Source organism: Pteropus medius, unplaced genomic scaffold (genome assembly GCF_902729225.1).
Source record: "Pteropus medius unplaced genomic scaffold, Ma_sr-lr_union100, whole genome shotgun sequence".
Lineage (NCBI taxonomy): Eukaryota > Metazoa > Chordata > Mammalia > Chiroptera > Pteropodidae > Pteropus > Pteropus medius.
Window position 1 is genome coordinate 6,129,241 of NW_024355990.1, and position 23,614 is coordinate 6,152,854.

Consider the following 23,614-nt stretch of genomic DNA (forward strand, 5'->3'; position numbering starts at 1 on the left):
TTGGGATGCCAGGCAGCCAGTGCGGGGCTCTTTCTCGGGATGGATGGAGCCAGGCAGGCTCCACCCCCGGCTTGCACCCCTTTCCCAAGCAGGACTACAAGTTGGGTTCTAATGAGAAATTAATAAGGCAGCTGTGCTAACAACTCATGGTAATGGCAAAGTCATTACAAAAAGATTCTTTACATATTTTTAATTACAGCGATTAAGGGAAAGCCAATAAAACATCAGCCCCTTCCCCAGCTCCCTTCCTGTCCCCAACAGAGACTCGTCTACATTTTCTTGGTTTGGTTTAAGTCACCGTAGATTTCCGGCCTGTAACAAGTGGGCTGAATGCTGAGAGGGTTGGGAGAGCCTTCCACAGTGGACAGCTTCTCCCAGGCCACCTGTCGTCCACAGTCAGATCCTGTGGGCACCTCTGTGTTGCCTTCCCCCGGGCAACACCTTGACCCCAACCCCAGCCCTCACCCAGGTGGCAGCTGGCTCAGACTTGGAGCCCAAGCCCGAGCCCCAAGCCCGCCCCTCCCATGGGGAGCCCGGACTGCTTCCCATTCTACCTCCTGTACAAAATGGGACTTGGGGGCATCAAGCTCGTTGTCACATGGCCTGGGGTAGAAGCCCAAAATGCCACCTGTGGGCTCTTTTTCTTAAATTTCAACCCAAATGTGAGTTTGAATGTAGAATATTTAGGGGCCGTGCGATGGTTCAAGATGACATTATTGTGTCTTTCTGGGGCGGCCGTTATATCGGGAAGTTTAATTCCCTGTGGCTGTGCACCCACCACGTGCCGACTCCATAGCCCACGAGACAAAACTAAGACACATCCCCATTCTCACGGAAAGTCATGGGGGCAGCAAAAGTTAAAAGGTGAACGGGCTATCGAAGGCTCAGGAAGAAAAATGAAGAGTTGTCAAGAAAACGAGACCAGGTGGCAGGGATGGAGGCCAGGGCCGGGGACCTATTTGAAATGGTGGCTAAGGGAGGCCACTGAGCAGGTGCCATTGAGCAGAGTCTCAAAGGAAGTGGCGGGGAAGGGAACCCACACAGACAGAAGGGTCAGGGGACAGCAAGCGAAAAGGCCCTGGGGTGGATTTGAGTGTCTGAGGCCAGGCTGGCTGGAGCAGAGTGAGGGGAGTAGAAAGTGGAAGGAGATATGGCTGTGGAGGTGAGGCATTGGGGACAGACGGTGGCATTCTGAAGTGTGTCCGGCGCTTTGGATGTTACTAGGAATGCAGTGGAAGTCATAGATGGTCGGGGGTGGTGGCATCATGCTGTCTGATTGGAGGGAGAAGCGTTGTTTTCATAACAGACAAACAAAACCACGATGAAAGGCCACCCCACGTCCGTCAGACTGGCAAAACCCAGAGCATTTAGCAAGACCAAGCCCTGGCAGAAACTCCCATCTCTTCCGGTGGGAGTGTGAATTGGTGAATAGGCTCAGAGTTGGAAAACAGTTTGGCATCATCTCATAAAACTACCGTGTGCACAGCCTGCAGCCCAGCATCGCCACCTCCAGGCGCACACTCTGGAGATCCCCTTAGCCGTGTATGCTGGAGGATCCACACGAGACCGTTCTCAGCCAGACGGTAAAACATGGGACACCCCCGCAACCTGCAGCCGTGCTTTGCTGTCTCGATACGTGTAGCCACGAAAATGACTGAGCTAAGTTCAGGCACATAGATGGAGCTCCAAAAAAAAAAAAAAAATAGAATGTTGCACAAAAAAAGCAAATCACAGTAAACGACATACGAAATAATCCCAGGTATGAAGGGCTTAAACAGACTAAATGAACCATAAATGGTTTAAGGACGCATCTATATGGGGTGACACTGTGAGAAAGGGAAAAAAAACAAGCAATGACATTCGGAATGGCAGCTACCTCTGGAGAGGGAAGGGCGGTGACTGGGAGGGACACGGTGGGGGCAGGGGACAAGGTTTGTTAGCGTCCTTAAGCTGGGTGCTGGGTACGTTAAGTGTTCATTCTCTTCTTCTTCTTTAAACTATACATATAATTATATTCGCTCTTTTGTCTGCAATGACATATTTCATGGGAAAAGAACTGCTTTAAAAATAAATAAGAGCAATGAATATGCTCTGAAGCAGAATGCGTACTTTAGAAGACCTTTCAAGACATAGCAAAGACATCAGGAATAATTTTCAGGCCACTTCCAGCGGTGCCCCAGGCCCAGACTTCTTTGCTCCTGGGCGAATTGGTTGGGAAATTTGGATCAGCGCTGCGAGGCATAACATAGTGTGTTAACAAGCACGTGCCTCAGCCAGGAAGTGTAGTAAGCCTCGTCTGTCTCTGTGTCAGTGAGTGAGCTTTCCTAGGGGATCCCCAGCCCCTGTCAGCGAAGTGGAGAGAATGGGAGGGGTGTGGGGGCCTCAGAGCCATGGTGCGGTGGGGATTGTGGGATGCCAAGGTGGAAGAAGGCATCAGCTGCAAAACGTGGACCAAGGCCAGCTGTGCCCTCCCTGCATCCATCCCATCCCACCATGCATACATACATGCATGTGTGTGCACAATCTTCCATCCATCCTCCTTCCTTCCATCCATCCATCCATCCTTCCATCCATTCCTCCTTCCCTCACTCATCCAACTATACATACACACATACATATGTGCAATCATTCATCCTGTATCCCTCCTCCCCTTCTTCCCACCATCCATCCTTCCCTTCCTCCTCCATCCATCCTTCCATCCATCCATCCATTCCTCTACTCATCCAACTATACATTCATACGTACGTACATACATACATATACTCAGCCATCCTCCATTTCTTCCTTCCTCCCCTCCTCCATCTCTCCACTTATCCAGCTGCCCATTCATCCATTCAGACATCCATCCATCCACTGAACAAACCCATGACCCTGTCTTTTTGGCACTAGCTAACCCTTCTCTCCCACCTCCCAGCCTTCACACACTCTCTTCCCTCTGGACCATCACCTCTACACACGCACACACACACACACGCACGCACACGCACACGCGCACACACACAGCTAACTCCTACTCTTTATGTCTCTGCTTAAACGAAGCCTCACCCCACCCCCTAGTCTAAAGTAGGCTCCCCTGCTGCTCATAGAAGAACCCTGTTCCTTCTTCCTAAAAGTTGTCACACTATGTCACTGAAAGTTTGTTTGTGGGTTGGTTTGCTTATGCCTATCTCCCTGACCAGACGAGAAGCTCCACGAGGGCAGGAAGCATGCCTTTCTTCACGGAGCCTGCCTGGCCCACAGTAGGGGCTCAATAAAGAGTCGTTGCATGATGGCATTGGGTGAGCTTAGAGAGAACCTACTTTGTGCAAAGCATGGGGCCAGAGGTCTTGTAGGGATTTGCTCATGAGTACAACTGGATATAGCTGCGTCTTCAAGCTTACAGGGTAGCAGAAAGAAATAAACATGTGCATGAAGAATTATAATGCAGGGTATGAGTCACGAAAGGGGCGGAGAGGAAATGCAGGGGCGGGGCTTGAATGTTGGCCCTGCCCATCCCTCACTGCTTAACGCTGGATAAGCCATTCTGTCTCCATGAGCTCTAATTTCCTCACTGACGAAATGGAGCTAATAAAACCAGAGAAAGAAGCACTATTACCATGAAATTGCTTTCAATTGTTCAAATATATCTTCGGAGTTCTGTGAAATGTTTTTTTTAAATAGATAAAATTATTGCGAGAACTGAAATCAATGTGATTTATTGGTGCAATTTTTTATAGACAGAGCCAAGTAATAGCAATTAACAAACAACTAAAAAATGTGTATTTATTAAAATTAAGCTTCTCATGGGGTTGTGAGGATTAGGTGGGACAATGCCTGTGAAGCCCACCTAGAATGAAGCCTGACACTGGGTCAGCGCCCAACACATCTTCGTTCCTGAATTCTGTTTGGGTGGCGTGGAGTAATCTTCGTTGAAGAGGTGATGTCTAAACCAAACTGTGAAAGACATTGAAGATTCCAACATTTTAATACTACTAATATTAGATATAATTTTTAGCACTTGAATACACTCTTTCAGCTTCCTTAGCTACATAACGACTTACCCCAAAATATAATGGTGCACGGCCATTATTTATTATGCTCACAGATTCTGTGAGCCTTAAATCTGGACAGAGCACAGTGGGGACAGCTTGTCTCTGCTCTGCAGTGTCTGAGGTCTCAGCTGGAAGACGCCAAAGCCAGGGGCTGAAGTCATCTGAGGGCTCACATGTTAACGCACCTGTCCAATGTTGATGCTGGCTATCACCTGGGCACCTCAGTTTCCTGCCACATGGGCCGTTCCCATGTCCGTGTGGGCTAGACTGAGCTTCCCGACAGCATGGCGACTGGATTCCATAGGAGCGTCTAGACGGAGAGATCTGGGTGGAAGCTGTATCCTTTCGATGACCTCGAAAGTCATATAGCATCCCTTCCAGCGTATTCATTCACAAGAAGAACATGTCGGATGGAAGGCAACCATCTTTGAAAGGACATGCATCTGTTACCTCCTGTAACTCTGACTATAACCTACGAGGAAGGCACTCTTCTTAACTCCATTTTACAGAAGAGGAAATTAAAGCCCAGCAAAGTCAAAATTTTGCCCAGAGTTGTGCCTAATAAGTAACAGAAGTCAGCTTTGAACTCAGGTCTCAATGACTCCAAAACTGCCACCATTACGTTCGCTCCCTGCCAAACTTAGAACACGGATGCCAACAGCAGATTTTATTTCTTGAGCTGCTTAATTGACTGGACCCCTCCAGGATGCCATTGAATCATGGCGACCTGGTGAATCATGGCTTGTCGTGGTGGCATTCCAGGCAGGGGCCTCCCACAGAGAGAGGCCGAGATGAGAAGCAGGGTATATAATTCAATGTGACAGGAGGAACACGTGACGTGGCGTGGGCATTAAGACAGGAAAAGTTGGTTGGGCTCCGATTAGGGAGGGACCTTGAATCCAGGCAAGGGAATCTAGACGTTCCTGGGGCGATGAGGAGATCCCCAAGTTTCTGAGCAAGTTGATCAGGAGCATGGAGGAGAGGGTGTCAGCGGAGCCGGAGTAACAGGGCTGGCATAGCTTGTTGGTGGGGTTGGTAGGAGCAGAGGGGCCTTGGGAAATGAGAGCCGCATTCCGGAGGAAGAGCTGAGGGACACTGTAGGGGACAGAGAAGGGAAGCACCACAAATGCCTCCCAGGGTTCGAGCCTAGGTGATCGGGGCAGGTGCAGGTTGGGGGTGGGGAGCTGTTAACGGAACTAAGCAAGCAAGAAGGAAGGAAGATGCCAGCACTTTCTGTTGGAGGTTGGGTGTTGGGTGTTGGAGCCCAGGGAAGAGCCAGAGCAGACGTGAGAGTCTGCAGAGAGTTCGAGGTCAAAATCATTAGATTAAGAGAGAAGAGAATCAAGGCCGGGGCTTTGGAAAATGAGAGTGTAAGGCCCGTGGTTCTCAAACTCGGCACGCGGCAGAATCCTTCGAGAGCGAGTCGAGAACTCAGGGACCCGTGAGAGTGGGGGTGCGAGGCAGGGCCTTTCTGTGCCCCCAGGGAGGAGGGAAGCGTGCGAGCAAGTCTGTGGGCTCACCCAGACCCCCGGGAGATTCGGAGACCTACTGAAGCATGAGGACCGCTGGCCTGAGCCCAGACAGTAGTTCTTCGCCTAGGCCCGTAGTGGACCTACCTGAGCCGCCTAGAAACACCGAAGTCTGGGCTCCGCCCACCCCAGAAGGTTCTTAACTCTGGAACTGTTAAAGGCCCCTCAGGGGACTCTAAGGTACAGCCAGATTGAGAGACTTCTGGCTGAAGGAGAGGAAGAAGGGGAAATCGTTTTCAAGTGGTCAAGAAGCAACAAAGTGTCAGAGACCAGGTGGCTTAGCATGAGGCCACCTTGGTCAGGGAGGAGACTGTGGGCCACAGGGAAACAAAAGTAAGATTTCAGTGGTCTGAACCTCACTGCCGGTAGGAGTTCTGGTGGCCAGCCCACACCCAGCACCGGTGAAATCTGAAGTTTGTAGGTGAGATGCCGGCCTTAGCATTATTTAACGCTTTGGGTGATTCTCACTGATGCGTGGCCAAGTTTGGGGTCAAGCAGCGCTGCTCACACTTGAATATGGGTACACCTCACCGGGGGTCTTGTTAAAATGCAGATTCTGATCCGGCAGGCCGGGTGGGACCTGAGACTGTGCATTTCTAATAGGCGCCTACGTGGTGCCTCTGCTGCCGGCCGCAGACCACGGTATGAAAAGCGAGGACGTGTATTTGTACATTAATATTCATGAGTCGTGCTGATAAGGACAAACGCCGCTTCCCACACCCCATCTCCCAGCCTCTGCTGTCACAGTCAGACCCCACCGTGATTTCAGCAGGGAGGTGGGCAGCCAGGAGTGTGTTCTTACCTGGCCTCCACTGCTCTCTGCTCCCCTCCTGCCGGCCAGAGCAGCAGAGCTGGATAGGAGGCATCTCCCTCCTTTTCTGCCAAGGGGGTCAGCAGCTTTTTCAAAGAGCGATGTGGTGTTTGTGTTGACACATCTGTGCCGCCTCACCCACTTCCCACCCAAGGTCGAGGGGGGCAGTCATCCCCACACCTGTGTATGAGCTCCCAAGACACACCCTCTTTGCGTGCCCACCCTTCTCTCCCCCCACGGCATGGCCCCGAGACTTGCCTTGAGGGACAGCTCTGCCTGACTATAGACTTTGAGATCTGAGTTCAAGTCCAGACTCTGCCCTTTCCTGTCCACGTGTCCTTAAATAAGTCATTGACCCTCTCTGAGCCCATCAGGCAGTATTTCATTTTTAAAATGTGTGAAGTAGTAACCCACCTCTATGGCCACCGGATGAATCCGTTTCTTCATGGATATATGGGTACAAATGAATGCAAACTGCAAACCCCAAAAGCACAAGGCAGTGGGGTCATGAGGGTGCTCTGCGTGTGGTGTCCCCCTGCCCCATGGTCATCCTGTCTGCATTTGCCCTCTGCTACCACCATTCCCGCCCCAAGAGCCGGGCAGTCTCCGCTCATGGCCCCGGCCCCCGACGCCCGCCTCTGCTCTTCCTTCCACAGACATGGGGAGCTTCGAGGAGGGGGAGAAGCACCAGAGAGTCTCCCACGGAGAGGCCGCCGTCATCCGCGCCCCACGCATCGCCAGCTTCCCCCGGCCGCAGGTGACCTGGTTCCGGGACGGCCGCAAGATCCCGCCCAGCAGCCGCATGTGAGCTCCCTGCTCTGGGGGGTGGGGAGGACGAGCTGGCCCTGGGAGAGGAGGTTTGGGGCCAGATAAAGCCCCCAGATGTCAAGCAGGGGCGCCCTTTGCACGGACGCCTCTCGTAGGGGATGTAGCCAGGCTGGGGACCCCCAGATGACAGTGAAGTTTGGTTTACGAGGGCCTTTCTGGGATTGTGCGTGTGAAGACTTGGAGCTGGGACAGCTCAGTCGCCTTCCTGGGGACCCCCAGGCATTGGCTCCACTCTCAGCCGGAGAATAACTCCGCACCTCGCACTTAAAAAACCCGGACGGAGGCGCCATCTCTGTGGTTCTGGGCCCAGGGCTCAGGCCAGCAAGGCCGGGGGAACGTGGGGGGCGCTGGCATCTCCCATCAGGGCGGGTGGCCCCTGGGTGTTTCCGGTGTGCGGGTGTGGCCGGGTGTCCGTAGTGTGTGTTTTGGCTGAGGAGAGGAGGTGAGGCCAGGGGAAACCAGCAGGAAGAGAACACATGGCCCTTTCAGCCCCAACAAAACCCCTCTGTGTGGCCCAAGGCGTCGGTTGTGACAGGCTGGCTGGTGGGCTGGAGCGAGGGAGCCGGCACCTCCACAGAGGGCGAGGGGGGCACAGCATTTCCTCCCGGGACACGCCCGGCCTGCCCGTCCCCACGCAGGCCTGGAGCCAGCCCAGGCTTTCCCTTTCGGCCTCCAACTCTCTCCTGATCCCAAAAGAGAAGAAAGGCCTCCCTTGTCCTCGTCACTTTGGCCACAGGTCAACTCTGGGTGGAGCCCGTCCTGGTCTCTGTGAGAAGCTGGAGCCAAGACGGACAGTTTTTGCCTTTGGTGACCAGGAAGTCTAGTGAGAGAAGCGTAATAATCATCACAGTGGCTGTCGTTTATGGGGTGCCTGCTGTGTTCTCAGGCCTGGGTTAAGCACACCCCGCACACCACTCACTCCTCCAGGAGAGGAAGAGACGCCGTGTCTCATTCCCTTCTCGATCCCCAGAGTGCACGCTCCAAAACGTATTTGTTGAATGAATTGTTGTTAGAACAACCCTGTGAGGCAGCTGGTTTTATCCCCATTTTACAGACAGTCAAGTGAAGCCCCCCAAGGCTTTGTCACAGCTGGGTCCAGGCTTGCCGACTCCAGCGTCAGGGTCCTGAATTCTGTCTTAAGTGAAAATTCCGTGAGAAGATTTACAAAGACACGGGAGAGAGGGGATAAAGTGATTGTGCTTGGAGAGAATCGTTCCTGGTAGAGTGATTCTCAACCTGGCGACCTGCAGAAATCATTTCGGACAATTTAAAATATGTTGATCTTCAGATCCTGCCCACCCCCCGCCCTATATTCTGACTTGATTCAATGGGGTATACCCTGACATCGGGATTTTTAAAGCTCCCCAGTGATTCTGACGTGCAGCCACAGGGGAGAACCAGTGTCTTAGAACGTATGTGACTCACAGACACAGTGACACTGCGTGACAAGTGATCCAGTGACCCGAAACGAGAAGCGTTGATTTGTCCTATGAATCTGCTGATGGGTGATCCTGGCCGGGCTCTCTCACTTGTCCGGGGTGGGCTGGCTGTTGACCAGTTAGAATGTCTGGGTGACTCAACTGTCCTCCACGTGTCTCGCCGTCCTGCCAGCCAGCCCGAGCATTTTCCCCTGGCAACGGCAGGGAAGAAGCAGAGAAGGGCAGAAAGAGGTTTTTCAAGCTTCTGCTAACCTCCCGTTGGCCAAAGGAAGTCACCTGGTAGAACTCAGACTCGCGAAGCGGGGAAACCGACTGTGTCTTGAGCGAGCGGGCCCGCCAGGTCGCATGGCGACGTGTGGAGATACCGAGCGGGGAGAGCGTTAGGGCTGGACCCCAGGCTACCAGGGGGACCCATGCCGTGCGAGTCAGAGCGTGCCCCCTGAGACCTAGTTAAGGTTCGGGAAACCAGCAGAGCGTGGTCAGCGATGGACACGAGAGTGAGGTTGAAGGGAGGAAGGGGTCGCAATGCCACGCAGGTGCTGAGACAGCGGGGCGAGTCTTGGCTCCTGACTCCCTTTTCTGAGGTCACCTCACAAGTTCCAGGTGCATCAGGGGTGGCTTTCGGCAAGCCAGTCAGGTAGGCGGTAGTGGCCGCGGTGTTGGTTCTGAGGCCTCGTCCAGGCCCAGTGGGAAAGGGTTACCGCGACGCTTCGGCCGTGGGTGGCACGGCGGCAGGAGGGCCGTGCGGGCCACGATCCACCGTATTTGCCGTGAGAGGTGAAGCCCCGTCTCCATCCTCGCTGCCACCATCCCTCTCCTGACATCTTCCCAGCTCCTTGTCTCATCCCTGGCTTCTGTCCTCGCCCCCTTCGCATTCCCGCCAGCCTCTGGCGCGGGGACAGAACAGTGCTGGCGTGCGCTCACGTGGTCACACCCACCGCCTTCCCGCACCCCCTGCCAGTACTCCTACTAAACACATGGCGGCACACTGTGCTGATCTTATCTCAGCAATTACACGGGATTAACATTCACAGCCGAGAGGAGAGGTCCCCGGCAGCCAGTTCTCCCGTGTCTGTTTGCGGGAGATACGAATCTGACGAACGCTCTCCCAGAGGGGCGCGCGGCGTGCGGAGGGCGGGCTGTCCACAGAGGTGGCTGTCACTGGCGGGGCTCACAGCAGTTGGCAGCGCCTCATCCGTTCCCCCGGTGCTCATCGGCGAAAAGGGGCCGAGAATCAACAACGCGTGCTGGGGGCTCTGGGCAGGTCCTGGGATGATTTATTTTACTCTTAATTAAATGATCCGTCGGGCCCCGTCGAGCCGAGAAAAAAAAAAGACTGGCTTAATAGGAGTCGTGGGTGGAAGACGGGGCGGGAAAGAGCAAGTCCACTGAAAGCAGAGGCGAACAGCCAGAAACAGAGCCCAACCCCGGCCCGGCCACCAAGCTCTGCCGTCCGCGCCCCGCCAGGACCTGCCAGCTTCTTCCGGTGCAGGTCCGACTGCACGCAGCAGGCTGGAAGCCTTCCCGAGGGCCAGAGACAGCTTCGTGCACTTTGGAAGTGAGCTACGGGGTCGTTCCAGAACCATCCGTGAAGGGGCCGAGGGCTGAGGGCAGAGGGAGAGACTCAGAAGGCCCTTGTCACCTCCCAGCCCCTCTGCCTCCTCTTCACTCCACACGCGGAACTCGCACCCAGGCCCTGGGTCCCGGTCCAGAGTGCTCCTCCCGAGTGCCAGTCAAGGCAGTGCTAAAGCCTAGGAGTGAGGCGCGTCCCTCCCTCCACATCCCACTAGCCCAGCCGCTCTGCCCCGCCTGGATGCGAGGGGGCTGCGAGGCGGGCCCCCGGCTTCCCAGCAGCTACGAGTACTTTGTGGACGGGGCGCCTGGAACTGAGGTGGACAGCCATCATCTCTGCCACCCCGCCCCCGGGATGGTATCTCAGCCACGGCACAGTCGCCACTTTGGGCCCTATGGCTCCTCGCTGTGCGGGCCGTCTGGTGCATTGTAGGATGTTTAGCAGCATCCCTGACCTCTGCCACTAGTTGCTGGTAGCACTCCACAGCTGTGACAACCAAAAGTTGTCCAGACTTTGCCAAACGTCCCCTGGAGGGCAAAGCCACTCCTGGTTGAGAAGCACTGACCTAGAAAGATCGATCGTCATATAGACGAAATATCGCTAAAAAGAGAGAATGGGGAGGTGGGGTGGAGAGACTTCCTGGTCAAGGAGAGAAGGAATCGGACATTGAAATCTTCTTCTCTGGAGGCCGAGAGGGGTTTCAGGACACACAAGTGAACTGGAGAGTGGGACTAGGCTGCGCCCAGTGCGTCCACCCGCCGAAGGCTTCCTTCAGCCCGCTCCCCCAGCACCATGGCAACGGGAGCGGCTGAGGAGACTGGAACCGCCTGGTCCAAGTGCATCGCTGCTCGCCAGATCGGTCCTGATGTTAGACCGTGTGCCGGGGCGGGCAGGGTGAGAGGGCGGGGGGCAGCCTCAGGCCAACGACACGAATCGGAGCCCTTCAGCCTTGGGGCTGGCAGGGACCCTCACCAGCATCTGCTCCCTCCCCTTGCACAGATGAGGAGACCGAGGCCAGCGAGGAGGAGGTCACGTGCTGCTCCGAGGCTGGGGCCAGAGCTCCATTTCAGAGTCCCCCTCACCCTTGCCCCGGCCAGAGCCCAGCCTCCCTCCCATCCCCGCCCCACCGCCGAAGCTACACTAAAGGTCAAGGGCCTCAGCAGGAGACTCCCAGGTTGAGAAGCGATCACCATCTCTGCCCCATTTTGTTGCTTTTTAAATATTTACCCTCGCTCTGTCCTACCTCCTGTCACCTTGTTAGCAGGAGGTGACAAGAGCTCCCAAGAAAAACAAATAGACAGCATTGGAGGGCCCGGGAATTGGGGTGGAAGGGCTTCGCCTTCCTGCTTCCCAGGAGTCTGCCGAGAACTCCCCCAAACTGCAGACAAACCTCCAAAACCAGGAAAGAGGGGACAGCAGCCGGGCGAGAGAGCGCTGGCGAGGCGTTAGCGGGCCTGCTTATTCGAGAGCCTGTTTAAAACACTGTAACATCTACCTAATGGGAAAATTTGAAAAGAATTCAACTGGATTTGTCCTTGTTAAACTAACATTAAGGATATTTAGCAGCTGTCTCGGGCACATCACATTAAAATCCAGAGACAGACTCGACAGACTAATGGTTTTGTTTGTCATCTGGAGAATGGGCGAAAGGACACGACAGGTGGGACAGCGTGGGTCACGCTGTGTCCCGTTCACATCGGACGGGGTCCCCTCTCCCCTCCGGCACAAGCCCTTCCTTCCTGTCTGCAGACCGGGTGCTGAGGGGCTGTGGAGTGGATCCCAGCGGAGGGAACCACACTGGAAGCAGAGAGGCCGCGTCTGCCTCCTGCGGCCCAGCTGGCCTCCTCTTTCCCTCTCAACCGGCCCAGCCAGTCCAGTCTGTTGACCGGCTTCCGAGGGGGCTGGGAGGAGACGTGAACCCCAGAAGTCTGTGTTACTGGCGACCTATAGCCTTTGAATCAACTGAAACAGACTCAGGTTTAGGTTAAGGCTCTGATTCTGAATGGTTGTGTTCCTTTCTAAATTCACTATCATCGCTCATCATTCATTCACTCATTCACTCATTCATTCATTCCATTCAGGGACATTCCTTCAAGTGTCTGGATGCTCCCGGTGCATCCACAGAGATAGCCACACACAGCCATCGATGCTGTAACAGAGGAAAGGATGGAATTCCGAGGGACCTCGTGGGAATGGCCCCTCGCCCAGGGTTGGGGTGGGGGCAGGGAAGCCTCACGTGACAGCATCCGGGGACCCCTGGGCATGTGCTGTATTGGGGTCTGATCCCCAGTGCTGGTTGCGTGTTCTCTACAAACGAAATGTGGCTAGAGTTCAGACAGTGAGTGATTCGAAGAGCTGGGCCGGAGGAGGGTCTCTGGGGGGCCACTGGCTTCATGTCCCCACTCCCATCCCCGGATGCCGAGAGTCCTCAAGCCCGTCAGCTGAGTCCTGTCCTGTTCCTCTTCCCAGAGCCATCACTCTGGAGAACACCCTTGTCATCCTGTCGACGGTGGCTCCCGACGCGGGCCGCTACTACGTGCAGGCCGTAAATGACAAGAACGGGGATAACAAGACCAGCCAGCCCATCACTCTCGCCGTGGAGAGTAAGCAAGCGGCAGGCACCGGGACTCATCTCGGAGCGTGTCATTAAATCTTGGGAATGGGGCTCCGGGGGGTCATAGGGAAGATGGAATGGCGGTGGAGGTGGGAGGCGAGGGGAGCGCGGGGGGGAGGCGCCCTCCAGAGGCAGGGACCCAGCTCGGGGTGGAGTGGAGTGCCGGAGCCCAGAGCAGAGACAAGGAGGAGGCCGCATGCGAACCCCACTCCCACGGCAAGTCTGCACGTCTGAGATCCTGCGTCGGGAGCGGGGACGCCCTGTTTGGTTGTCAGCAGGGCCCCTGGAGACCCGGGGAGGGTGTGGGAGGAAGGACACAGTGTGCATGCGTGGTCTGCAGCCACCCCTGCGGCTCAGGTGCAGGCAGGCAGAGCATGCCAGCAGATGGGAAGCTCGTATTTAAACAAATATACTAACTGCCTATACGCAGCTGGCAGATAAAAAGTGTTGCTTGGGTGATGGGAACACAGGCTGTCTGCCCACACCCCTGCCTAAAAGTGCCTCTCTGTTCATCCACAGAGACCACCTCATGTCCTGGGAGAAAAAGGCAAAGCCTTCCCCAGGGGCAGAGTACAGAGGGTAGCAAATTCAAAGTTTCCTTTTGCAAAGAGGCATTTGTCCAGCTGAGACTGAGCCATAATGGAAATGCTGGGGATGTCCTCCCTGGCCTGGCTGTCCTCCACCAGGCTGGCCCCCTCCCTCGCTGCTCCATCCCCGGGATTGAGAAGTGGGTGGCGTGGCTGCTCCTGCAGTGGGCCAGCAATCACAGAGCCCGTGGGATGAGGCCAGAGCTGCCCGCAGCGGCAGAGCAGCCGCACAAGCTGGGGGAGCCAGATGTTTGTGTCTCCACATCTGTACCAGCCCCGCTCTACACCCAAGTCTCATTTATCATCCACGGTCGCTCTGGGATGCACCTGCCAGCAGCAAGACGAGGGTTCGGGCCAGGCTGGGGCCTTCCCGAGCCTTTCCTCTGATCCCAGCCTCTGTCTGCCAGCACCTGGAAAGCCAGAACATCCCCACCCCCTCCATCCCCGTCCCCGGGCCTTCTGAGCACTGTGAGAGCCACTCTCCACTCCTGCAGGGTAACCTTCTTCCCCTACGCCAGGTCCTCTGCCTAGAAAAAGACCTGGATACAGGAGAAAAGTTCCGTTCTGGCCACTGGCCCATCAGGGTCACGAGCGTAACTTCTGACATTGACCCGGGCTGGGGTCACCGTCAAGCCCCAACAGCCTGGGACCCAGCTCATGATCTGGGGGCTGCTGTTTCTCCAGGGAAAGGAATTTAATCACCAGAGGGAAATGTTCTTCCCCATATATCTTCCAGTGGTCAGAATACTTGGAGTCCAAAGGAATTGAGTCCCTTGGTAAGAGGCCAGCATCTTCCTGGGTGACTCAGTTTACCCCAGGCCAGGGGGTGGAGCCTCCCGTCCTGCGTTCCTCCCCCAGCTCCCAACCTCCTCCTGGCTGACTATGGGGACCATTCACTCTCTGCTCCATGTTAATGTCCCCAACCCTCCAGTGGCTCAAGGGGTTAGGCAGGGCCCCTCCGGACCCCTGCCTCTGCCAAGCCTCCCCCCGTCAGCCGTTTCTCTCGCCCCCCACCCCTCCCTCCTGCTCTCTTGCCGCGATTTGTACTGGATGGAGAGCAGAATCAGCTGATTCTCAGCTAATTTCTCCTCCCACGAGTGACTGTGCTTCAAAACTCTGTTCTTGTCGCTGACACAAACCCCCATCCTGCCAGCCTGCCTGCCAGCCAGTGTACTGGGCGCAATTGCCACTTCGCCCACCACCTGCTTCAGCCCCCATCATATATCTCAGGCTAGCCTTGCCCCTCCCTCCGCTCCCTCCCCCACCCCTTCATCCCACCTCTGCTCAGGGCAGCTCCGCTTCTCAGCAGCCCTGGAGGGGGTGCCCGTGGTCTTTGGAAATAAGGGAGAGAGCAAGGCCAGGGTGACCCCGCGTGTCGCCCCTGCCCAGATGTAATCTTGGTGACCTAACAAGGACTGTCACAGATCTTGAAAAGTCCATACTTGGCCCCATACCCAGGTGTCAGAGCTGCACAGCCCCGTAGAAAGCTAATGTGAGTCATATAAGTAATTTAAAATTTGCCATTGTCTAATTTTGTTAAAGGGATAAGAAATAGGTGACATAAATTTTATTAATATATTTTACATAACCCAATATATTTAAAATATTACCATTTTAACATACAATCAATATAGGAAAATACTAATGAGATATTTTACAATGTTTTTTCATACTGAGTCTTCAAAATCCATGTGTATCTTACACTTACAGCACATCTCCATGTGGATGCAAAATTTTCATCTGAAATACGTGATCTGTATTTAGATTACAGAAAATTTACAGCTGGAGAGTTGGAGCTGTGTGCCAGGTTGTTCCACACATACTTAAAAGTGTTCTAATAACTAATTTGGGGACCTGTTTTTAATTAAATGCAAATTATTTAAAATTAAATCCCATTAAATCAAAGGGGCACCAATCACTTTTCAAGAGCTCACAGCCACCTGTGGTTTGTGGCCCTGTGTTGGATGGGGCAGGCGGTCCCTGGCTCAGTGGCAGATGGAACTCTGCCGAGGAGGGGACCAGCTCCCCTACCCGGCCCCGCCATGCACTTGACCTGTGGCCCAGGTGAGTCACATGGTCCCTGAGCCTTCAGTTTTCTCATCTGTAATGTGATGCCTGTGGCAAAGCCTAGCTGGGAGCATTAAATGAGGCGACTCTGGAAGAATGGGTCGCAGCGGGTGTCACCTGTTGCGCCTGTGACCGAAATTGTCCTGGGGCAGCAGGACCCAGATTTGCCATTGTGTGGGGGGTCCCTATGCATCCTCCCTCCCTGGGGCTGTCCACATCAGGAGCTCATGTGGAAGACACCCCTCCTCCTTGCTCTGGTTTGTCCCAAGTGTCCCCAAGTACAAGCAGGCAAAATCCCGGGAGGAAAGACTGTCATTTGTTGAACACCTACTATGTGCCAGACACTCTACACTAACCCCAGACCAGCATAACTCAGGTTAGCTAAGGCAGACCAAAGTTGAAGCAGGCCTTCCTGAGCCCCCAGGCGCTCCTTCCCTGGGTCCAGGGTCCCCAGCCACCTCTGGACCCTCCTCAACCCGCATAGGCTGCCTCACGATCCTGGGCATGAGCTCCAGGGTCCGTGGGGTGGGATGTCAGTCTCCCTCCACCCTCCCAAAGCCAACAGGCTGGCCCAAGGCCCTGGGGCAGCCTCATAATTTTAAGCACCGAGGGCTCCACTCCCCTGGCTATGCCATGGGGCCCTGTCTGTCTTCTCCTCGTGCCCCATTAATCTGGGCTCTGGTACCCGTGCACCCCAGCATGTAATAAACAACTTAGAGCACACTTTTATGAATTCAGCTATATCAGCAGCTTTCAATCCGATCACTCTTTATGGCACCTACATGAGGCTTTTATGTCGTTGCAATTATTTTGTTTTATATGCTTCCTTTCTTCCACTCTTCATTTTGCTTTATTTTTGACATTTTATTCCCATTTGACCTGGACCTTTTCCAGCCAGGTCTGGAGTCTAGACAAGAAAACCTGCCCAGGGCTGACCAGGGTGGCCCAGGATGGCCGTGGAACCACTGTGTGCCCTCCCCGTAAAGGATGACCTGCCGATGTCACCCCAGGGCTAGGCATGTCATTTTGGCCTCCTGGAAAGATGGATTTTTCTCGTGAGAACAGAAGTCCTCAGTTGTATTTTCAGGAGCCGCGAGCAGGTGCGCAGAGAATGTGGGCATTTCTGCCAGTAGTAGGCCTGCCCTGACCCACAAAGACAAGAAGCTGGCCACTGCTTAAAGAAACTGCTATTGCCTCTCTTAGAAGGCTTACAGGTGATACTTTTGCTTTGCTTTGTTTTATTTTCTTTTGTTTTAATAAAGCCCACTCATGATAAGTTCTCTGATTTCACCCATCAAGCCTGGGGCTCGTATGATGATAGTTCCATTCATTTGTTCACCTAACAAATGTATTTGAGCACCTGCTCTGTGCCAGACGGCATTTGTGCTGGAGACGTGGGAGTGAGCTAGACTGTCTGAGTCAGCTCAGGCTGCCATAACAGAATGCCCCAGACTGGGGGGCTTCGACACGGACATTTATTTCTCAAAGTCTTGGAAGGCCAAGATCAGGGAGCTAGCATAGCCAGGTCCTGGTGAGGGCTCTCTTCCTGGCTTGCAGACGGCCACCTTCTCACTGGGTCCTCAGACAGCAGACAGAGAGGGATAGAGACCTCTGGGGTCGCTTCCTCTTAGGGCCCCACACTTATGATCTCATTTAACCCAATTACCTCCCAAAGACCCCATCTCCAAATACAGCCCCTTGGGGCTTAGGGTGTCCACATACGAATTTGAGGGGAGAGGCAATTCAACACAAAGCAAAGATCCGTGAGATTCCCGCCCCACGGAATGTGTGTAACAAAGTGCCATGACCTGAGCGGCTGATAACCGCAGACACTTACTTATTCCTTCAGTCTGGAGGCCGTAAGTCTGAACTCAAGATGTCGGCAGGTGCGCGCTCTCCGAAGGCTCTCGGAGACGATCCCTCCTGCCTCCCCGGCTTCTGTGCCGCTGGCAATGCTCGCCGGTCCTTGGCTCATCCGTGTGTCACTCCATTCTCTGCCTCTGTCCTCCCCTGGCTTCTCCCTTGTGTGTCTGTGTCTAAATTTCCCTCTAATTATAAGGACATCATACTGGACCTAGGGCCCACCTGATGCTGTAGAACCTCATCTTAGCTTGATTACATCTGCAGAGACCCTACCTCCAGTTACAGGGGATGAGGGGAGGGCGTGACTGAGGGTCTCCAGCGGGCTCTCCGTGGACCCTGCGGAGACCCATCAGCGGAGGAGGAGGAAGAGGTGAGGGGTCCCTGGGGTCGGCGTCCGGAGGTTTGGCTCTGAGGCTGCTCGGGAAGCTGCCCCATGGCCACCCGCTTCCCTCCATGACGACGAAGGTCTCCCACGGCATCAGCCAAAAGGGCAGAGATGGGATTTCCGAGCTCCGTTCCCGCTAACACCTGCTCTCTCCCCAGACATAGGGGGCCCCGCAGACCCTATTGCTCCAACCATCATCATCCCTCCTAAGAACACCAGCGTGGTGGCCGGGACCTCGGAGGTGACCATGGAGTGCGTGGCCAACGCCAGGTGAGCTGTGCTCCCCCCGTCCCCGCCCCCGACTCTCCACTGACTCCAGTGGCTGCTCCCGACCAGTGGGCTCCGAGGAGACCAGATGGAATGCAGAAAGGCCCACAAGTGTCGTACGAAGGCCCGTGAGAGGAGAAGGGATGGACCACAGGTGGACATGGCGGCTACTGTCCGAGGGTTGCTGGACACCTCGTTCGTTCTCTGTGGCCCGAGAGGAGAGACCAGGCCCCCAGTGGAAGTTACGGGGCAGCCAACCTCAGCCCAGGATGTTGGGGCCGGTGTGGGGTCCCTCACTTCCGGCCCTCAGAGCAGCCTGGGGAGGGGCGGGTGCCTCTGCCGGCAGTGCTGGCTTGTGCGAGAGGGGGACACTGCACGTGGTGGACTTTGCAGGAGGCCGGGCCCGTGGTCGGGTGCACCCAAGGCCCCTTCCTAGCCCTAGACGACCCTCAACTCTGCCACGCGGGAAACAGACCATTGCTGATCCTCGTCGTGTGTGGGCGCCATGCCAGGCGCCTTCCCACATGACCTCCTCTCTCCCAACAACTCCCTGGCCTAGATGTCACTACCCCGAAGCTCTGGGCCTCGGTGTCCTCGGCTGTGAGGTGGCAGGGATCCCAACCGGCGGGGCATGTGGGCGCGGTGCTAAATGCGGCCTGGCCCGACTCCTCTGGAATGCTCAGGGAAGATGACAGCTGGGATGGGCGGGCACTGAGGCCAGGGCCTGGAGGTCACCTCCAGCTGAGGATTCCGAGGGAGCAGGTCCCTGCGGCCCCGTTTCCAAAAGCTCGCGCCTCGGGACCCGAACTTGCCGCGGGTCTGGGAAAGGCTGCCAGGACGCGATGGGTGCAGAGAGGACCCACAGGGACAAGCCTGTCTAAGGTCGCTCGAGCCAGTGTTGCCCAGACTCACTCAAGCACGGGACCCCTCCGAATGCCCCCATGGGACAAACATGGACCCCTTTGGCAGACTGGCCCGTGGGGATCCGCCAGGTGCTAAAGAGGAAAGCCTGGCAAGGCCCCACCAGGGAGCCTTGGGGGTGCTGGGGTCAGTGATGGTGGCACAGGGGGCTTAACTCCCCCCCACCCCACCCCCCGCACAGTCAGGGGGTGGCGTGTCCATCTGCCCGCCTGCGTTTGCCCATCTCCAAGCTCTGGGCACCTGTCTCCCTTCCTCCTTGTCACTGTCCCTCACCCTTGACAATTTCCTGTCTGCCGATTTGCATGTGGACAGGGCAGGACACCCAGGGGAAGCAGGACAAGGTCCACAGGGATGGGCCGCTTTCCTGCTCTCTCGAGCCCCGTGCACCGAGCTATTAATGGGGGTGGGGGCCGTTCAGGCCTGACCTGCATTCGCGTGCCCACCCTCCCCCCAGCCCCATGCTACAGACGAGGAGACTGAGGCCTGGGCCGCTGAAGGAACTAGAGAGAAGCAGGGGCGGGGCAAACCCAGGCAGCCTGGCCCCCCGGCCGCCCCTGCACCACCTGCCCTGCCCCTGGGGCCTGCGGAAGGCCCGCGCTTGAGCGCCGGCTCCCTCACCCCCTCCAGGCCGCTGATCAAGCTGCACGTCCTTTGGAAGAAAGATGGGGTGTTGCTGTCAGGCGGCATCAGCGACTTCAACCGCCGGCTCACCATCCCCAACCCCACGGGCAGCGACACCGGCTACTACGAGTGCGAGGCCGTGCTCCGCAGCAGCAGCGTCCCCTCTGTCATCCGGGGAGCCTACCTGTCTGTGCTGGGTGAGACGGGGCAGGGCCGTTGGCGGTCTCCCGAGGGGGCATCTCCTGAAGGGGGATCCACACAGTGGCTGTGTCAGAAGGAGCACGGCTCTTATTCCTTTCCCTGGTCCTTCCTCCTGCAGAACCGCCTCAGTTTGTCAAGGAGCCAGAGAGGCACATCACGGCAGAGATGGAGAGAGCGGTGGATATTCCCTGTCGAGCCAAAGGTAACACGGCGGGCGGCATGGACGAAGGGGGGCAAGGACCCCGAGACCTTCTGCTTCTCCTGGCCCAACCGTGGACTTTTCTAAGTTCTGCCTCCTTTTCCAAGCCCCATCGTTGAGCCGAGAGTCAGTCCGGCTGTGAGCAGACACCCCAGGAAACAAACAGGCCAAATTACCGTAATCTTGGACCTGGAAACCAGCCCACGTTACCATAACGTGAGGGTTACAAATGAACCCGAATTACTGTTATTTCAGAATAGGTGACAGACCCAAATTGCCCATAATTGGAGAGTTGTAGACACTGCTGAATTACTGTAATGTCAGAGCTACGAGAACTCGGGCGCGTCTCGCCCGAGCTGTGCCTCAAAAGCACCACCCGGTTTCTGGGCCATTTTGCCCCGTCTCCTCCACCCAGCGCTTCTACTTACCCGGCCCCGTCAGGACTCTTGAAGAATTTCTACTTTCCCACCCCCACCCTCCCTCCTTCTGGTGCAGCTGAGCCGAAAGACAGCCGGAAACCAGGGCAAACCCTGGAGTGAGGGACAGGGTGGCAGGGCCGGGATGCCTCATGGGACCTGATCTCATACTGAGCGACGAGGTGGAACCGAGCTCAGGTGGGAGGGAGAGTGGCCATGGAGGGGGCCACACGAGGGGGAGGCGATGATTCATTTATTTATTCATTCATTCATTCATTCATTCATTCGACAAACGTTCTTTCGAGTGCTTGCCGGGCGCCGATACTGTTCAGGGCGAGGGAGACAGAGAAACCAAACAGCCAGATCCCAGCTATTACATTCCCGTGAGCAGGGCAGACAGACCAATAAACAAACACAGACGCCTCATTCCATTTCGACATCTCAACGAAAATGTCCTGGGTTGTAGGACGCCCCATTATCTTAGGTACCGCTAAGAAAAAGGACTGCTGATTAAATCATGGCGTGCCGTCGATTGTCAGACAGGTCCCGATCTCAGAGATGTCGCAGTGTGAAACACCGTAAAAGGCCGTCCATCGAGGAGTGGATGAAATACGGGATCCTAGGACGCTGGGCTTGGAAAGTGCCGGGGAGGACAAACAAGCTTAGGGGCCACGGGGCCACGGAGTGCCCTTCTGAACGGGGTCCGGGGGAGTTTTGGGGGGAAGTCACATTTGAGCAGAGACCCCGAGGGAGAGAGGGGAGAGTTGGGATGCCTGTGGGAAGGGTGTGCCGGGTGGGGTGTCTTGAGCAAGTCTGAGAAGCAAGGGGAGCCCCCCTTTCGCTTCCCCGTGCAGACCAGGTTCAAGGGGCCCCCAAGAAACACTCACCCCTTCTGCATGCTCCTTGATGTGGGGCTCTGTGGTCTAATACGTTAGGGAAAACTGCCACCAGCTGGAGGTCCCCAGAGCACACAAGAGGCTCTGCTAAATGTTGCAGAAAAAGATGTATAATTTGTCCAACCCAGCATTCCCACGCTAAACTAATCCTGGGATCTTTTTAAGTTTTCTTCAAGCACCCACGATGGAAGGACTTGAGAACTGCCACTCTAGAAACAACCTCCCTCTCTCCCAAGGCCCATAGTGCCACTCTGAGAAGGTTCTAGAGACCAAGACACACAGGGACCCCCTCACGGACTCCTGTCCTTCAGAGGTGGAGGGCGGGAGGCGGGAGGCCGGCTGACGATGGGCCCGCCTCTCCCCCAGGTGTGCCGCCGCCCTCCATCACCTGGTACAAGGACGCGGCCGTGGTGGAGGTGGCAAGGCTGAGCCGCTTCCGGCAGCGTAGCGACGGGGGCCTGCAGATCAGCGGGCTGGTGCCCGACGACACGGGCATGTTCCAGTGCTTTGCCCGCAACGCCGCAGGCGAGGTGCAGACGTCCACCTACCTGGCCGTCACCAGTAAGTCAGGCCCCTCCTATCCGGCCCCCGAGCCCCTCCCGCCCAGGACACAGCTCTGCTCCAAGCCAGGGGCCTCTTGAGAACGGAGCCGGGATCCCTCGTGCAGGAGCCCGGGTGGCCTCCAGCCCCTTCACGTCCTCTCCAATGTCTTGGAGCCAAGGACAGAGTCACCGGCTCTTTGAGAGAAGCTGCTCTGGAACCAGCTCAGGCATTTCCGACGTTTCTGGGTTCCCTCCCGGGCAGGGCTGAGGCCACCCTGTCCCAGCCGAGAAGACTCGCTCACTTCTCTAAAGAGAAGAACCAGCACTTGAATCTCGGCTCCCCCCTCGCAAGTCCCTTCCCCACTGGGAGTCTCTTTAGGGTCATATCGACGGCCCCGCCGGCTTAATGGAGCTGCCTTAGCCATCAAATGATACTGGGAGGGGCCACCCGGGAGCTCTGTGCAGGCGCCACCTTCCGCTGGGCCCTTCATGTCAGCAGCCAAAGGAGACGTGGTCAGGGGCCTCCGTGAGCCCCGCAGGGCTCGCCATCCAGACCCGCAGAGGCCGTGGGGCGGAGGGGGAGCTGGGTTTGTCCCCAGAGGTGGCTGTGGGCTGGGAGGGCTGCCATCTTGCTTGTAGCTTCTGGAAAGTGTCATGGAGCTCGTGTGTGCTTAAGCCCTGCTCCCACACGCATCCGGCCAGTTGGCTCTTTAAGGGCCGGGATTAGGGAGGGGACAGAAAACAAGAATGCTTCATGACACTTGAAGAGCCACAGCTCACCCAGGCGGTGGACGCTTTGGGGCCAGGCCAGTGGGTGATGTTCTCCTATGGGCCAAATCTGTCTTTTGTTTTAAGAAACCAGAGCCTCGATTTCATGTTCAGCGAGAGGAGAATCCATTTACCTCATCATGGACGGGGGGTGGTGAGCTCGGGCGCCCTCAGTTTCCCCGTATGGAGGCTTGAGAGTCGAAGCATGGTGGGAACTGGTGTCACCTGGGTGCTTCCACAGGGCCGGTGGCAAGGGGAGCTTTTGTGGGCCCTCCATGCCTCTCCCCAGTGCCAGGGCCGCATCAGAGCACCTGTACCCCTCCCCAAAGTGGGACCCACGCCAGGACGAGAACCCGGCCCTCTGGCTGTGGGCGCCCCTCTGAGGCTGCAGCTCAGAGGCCTTGCTGTCTTCATCTGCAGGCATCGCCCCCAACATCACCAGGGGCCCCCTGGACAGCACGGTGATTGATGGCATGTCAGTGGTCCTGGCTTGTGAGACGTCGGGGGCTCCCCGGCCGGCCATCACGTGGCAGAAAGGTAGACGAGACTGATCTGCTTTGGGGGCGTGGCCCTGTGACAGTCTAGGGCAGTCCTTGGCACTAGGCTCTGGAGCTAGCCAGCTTGGATTGCCCACGTGCAGTTCCCCAAGTGGGCACGGTCATGCCACAGTAGGTACCACATGCCACCCTGCTGGGCTCAAGTCACAGCCCTGCATCGTCTGAGACCTGTGTCCTGGGGGTACGTTATATACTCTGAGTCTTAGGGTCTCCACTTGCAAACTGGGGACAGTAGTACACACACCTTAGGGTGGTGTGACGGGTGCATGTGAAGGGCCTGTGCTGTGCCCGGTGAAGCCCAGTGGAGAGAGTCGTTTGATGGTCGATAAATACTATGGCGGTGACGAGGGAGAGTACGAGGCCGTCCCCCGTCCCCAGGCACCTCGGAGGGCTCCAGACGCCTGAGCCAGCGAAGCCCAAGCTGTCGACCTAAGTCCGCCCACCGTGTGCCTCCTCCACCCCTCTGTGTGGCATGCTCACCTTCACACTGTTCCTGTGT

General features: G+C 56.2%; 1 protein-coding gene across 1 annotated transcript in view; it reads left to right on the plus strand.

The window, feature by feature from the left end:
- The window catches only part of SDK2 (sidekick cell adhesion molecule 2), a 243,119-nt gene that overhangs the window by 146,627 nt on the left and 72,878 nt on the right, over positions 1 to 23,614 (plus strand). Inside the window, 7 exon segments of the mRNA XM_039859879.1 lie at positions 7,028 to 7,175; positions 12,681 to 12,814; positions 17,886 to 17,997; positions 19,543 to 19,733; positions 19,856 to 19,939; positions 21,615 to 21,809; positions 22,979 to 23,095. Of these exon segments, the coding sequence (XP_039715813.1) occupies positions 7,028 to 7,175; positions 12,681 to 12,814; positions 17,886 to 17,997; positions 19,543 to 19,733; positions 19,856 to 19,939; positions 21,615 to 21,809; positions 22,979 to 23,095 (981 nt within the window).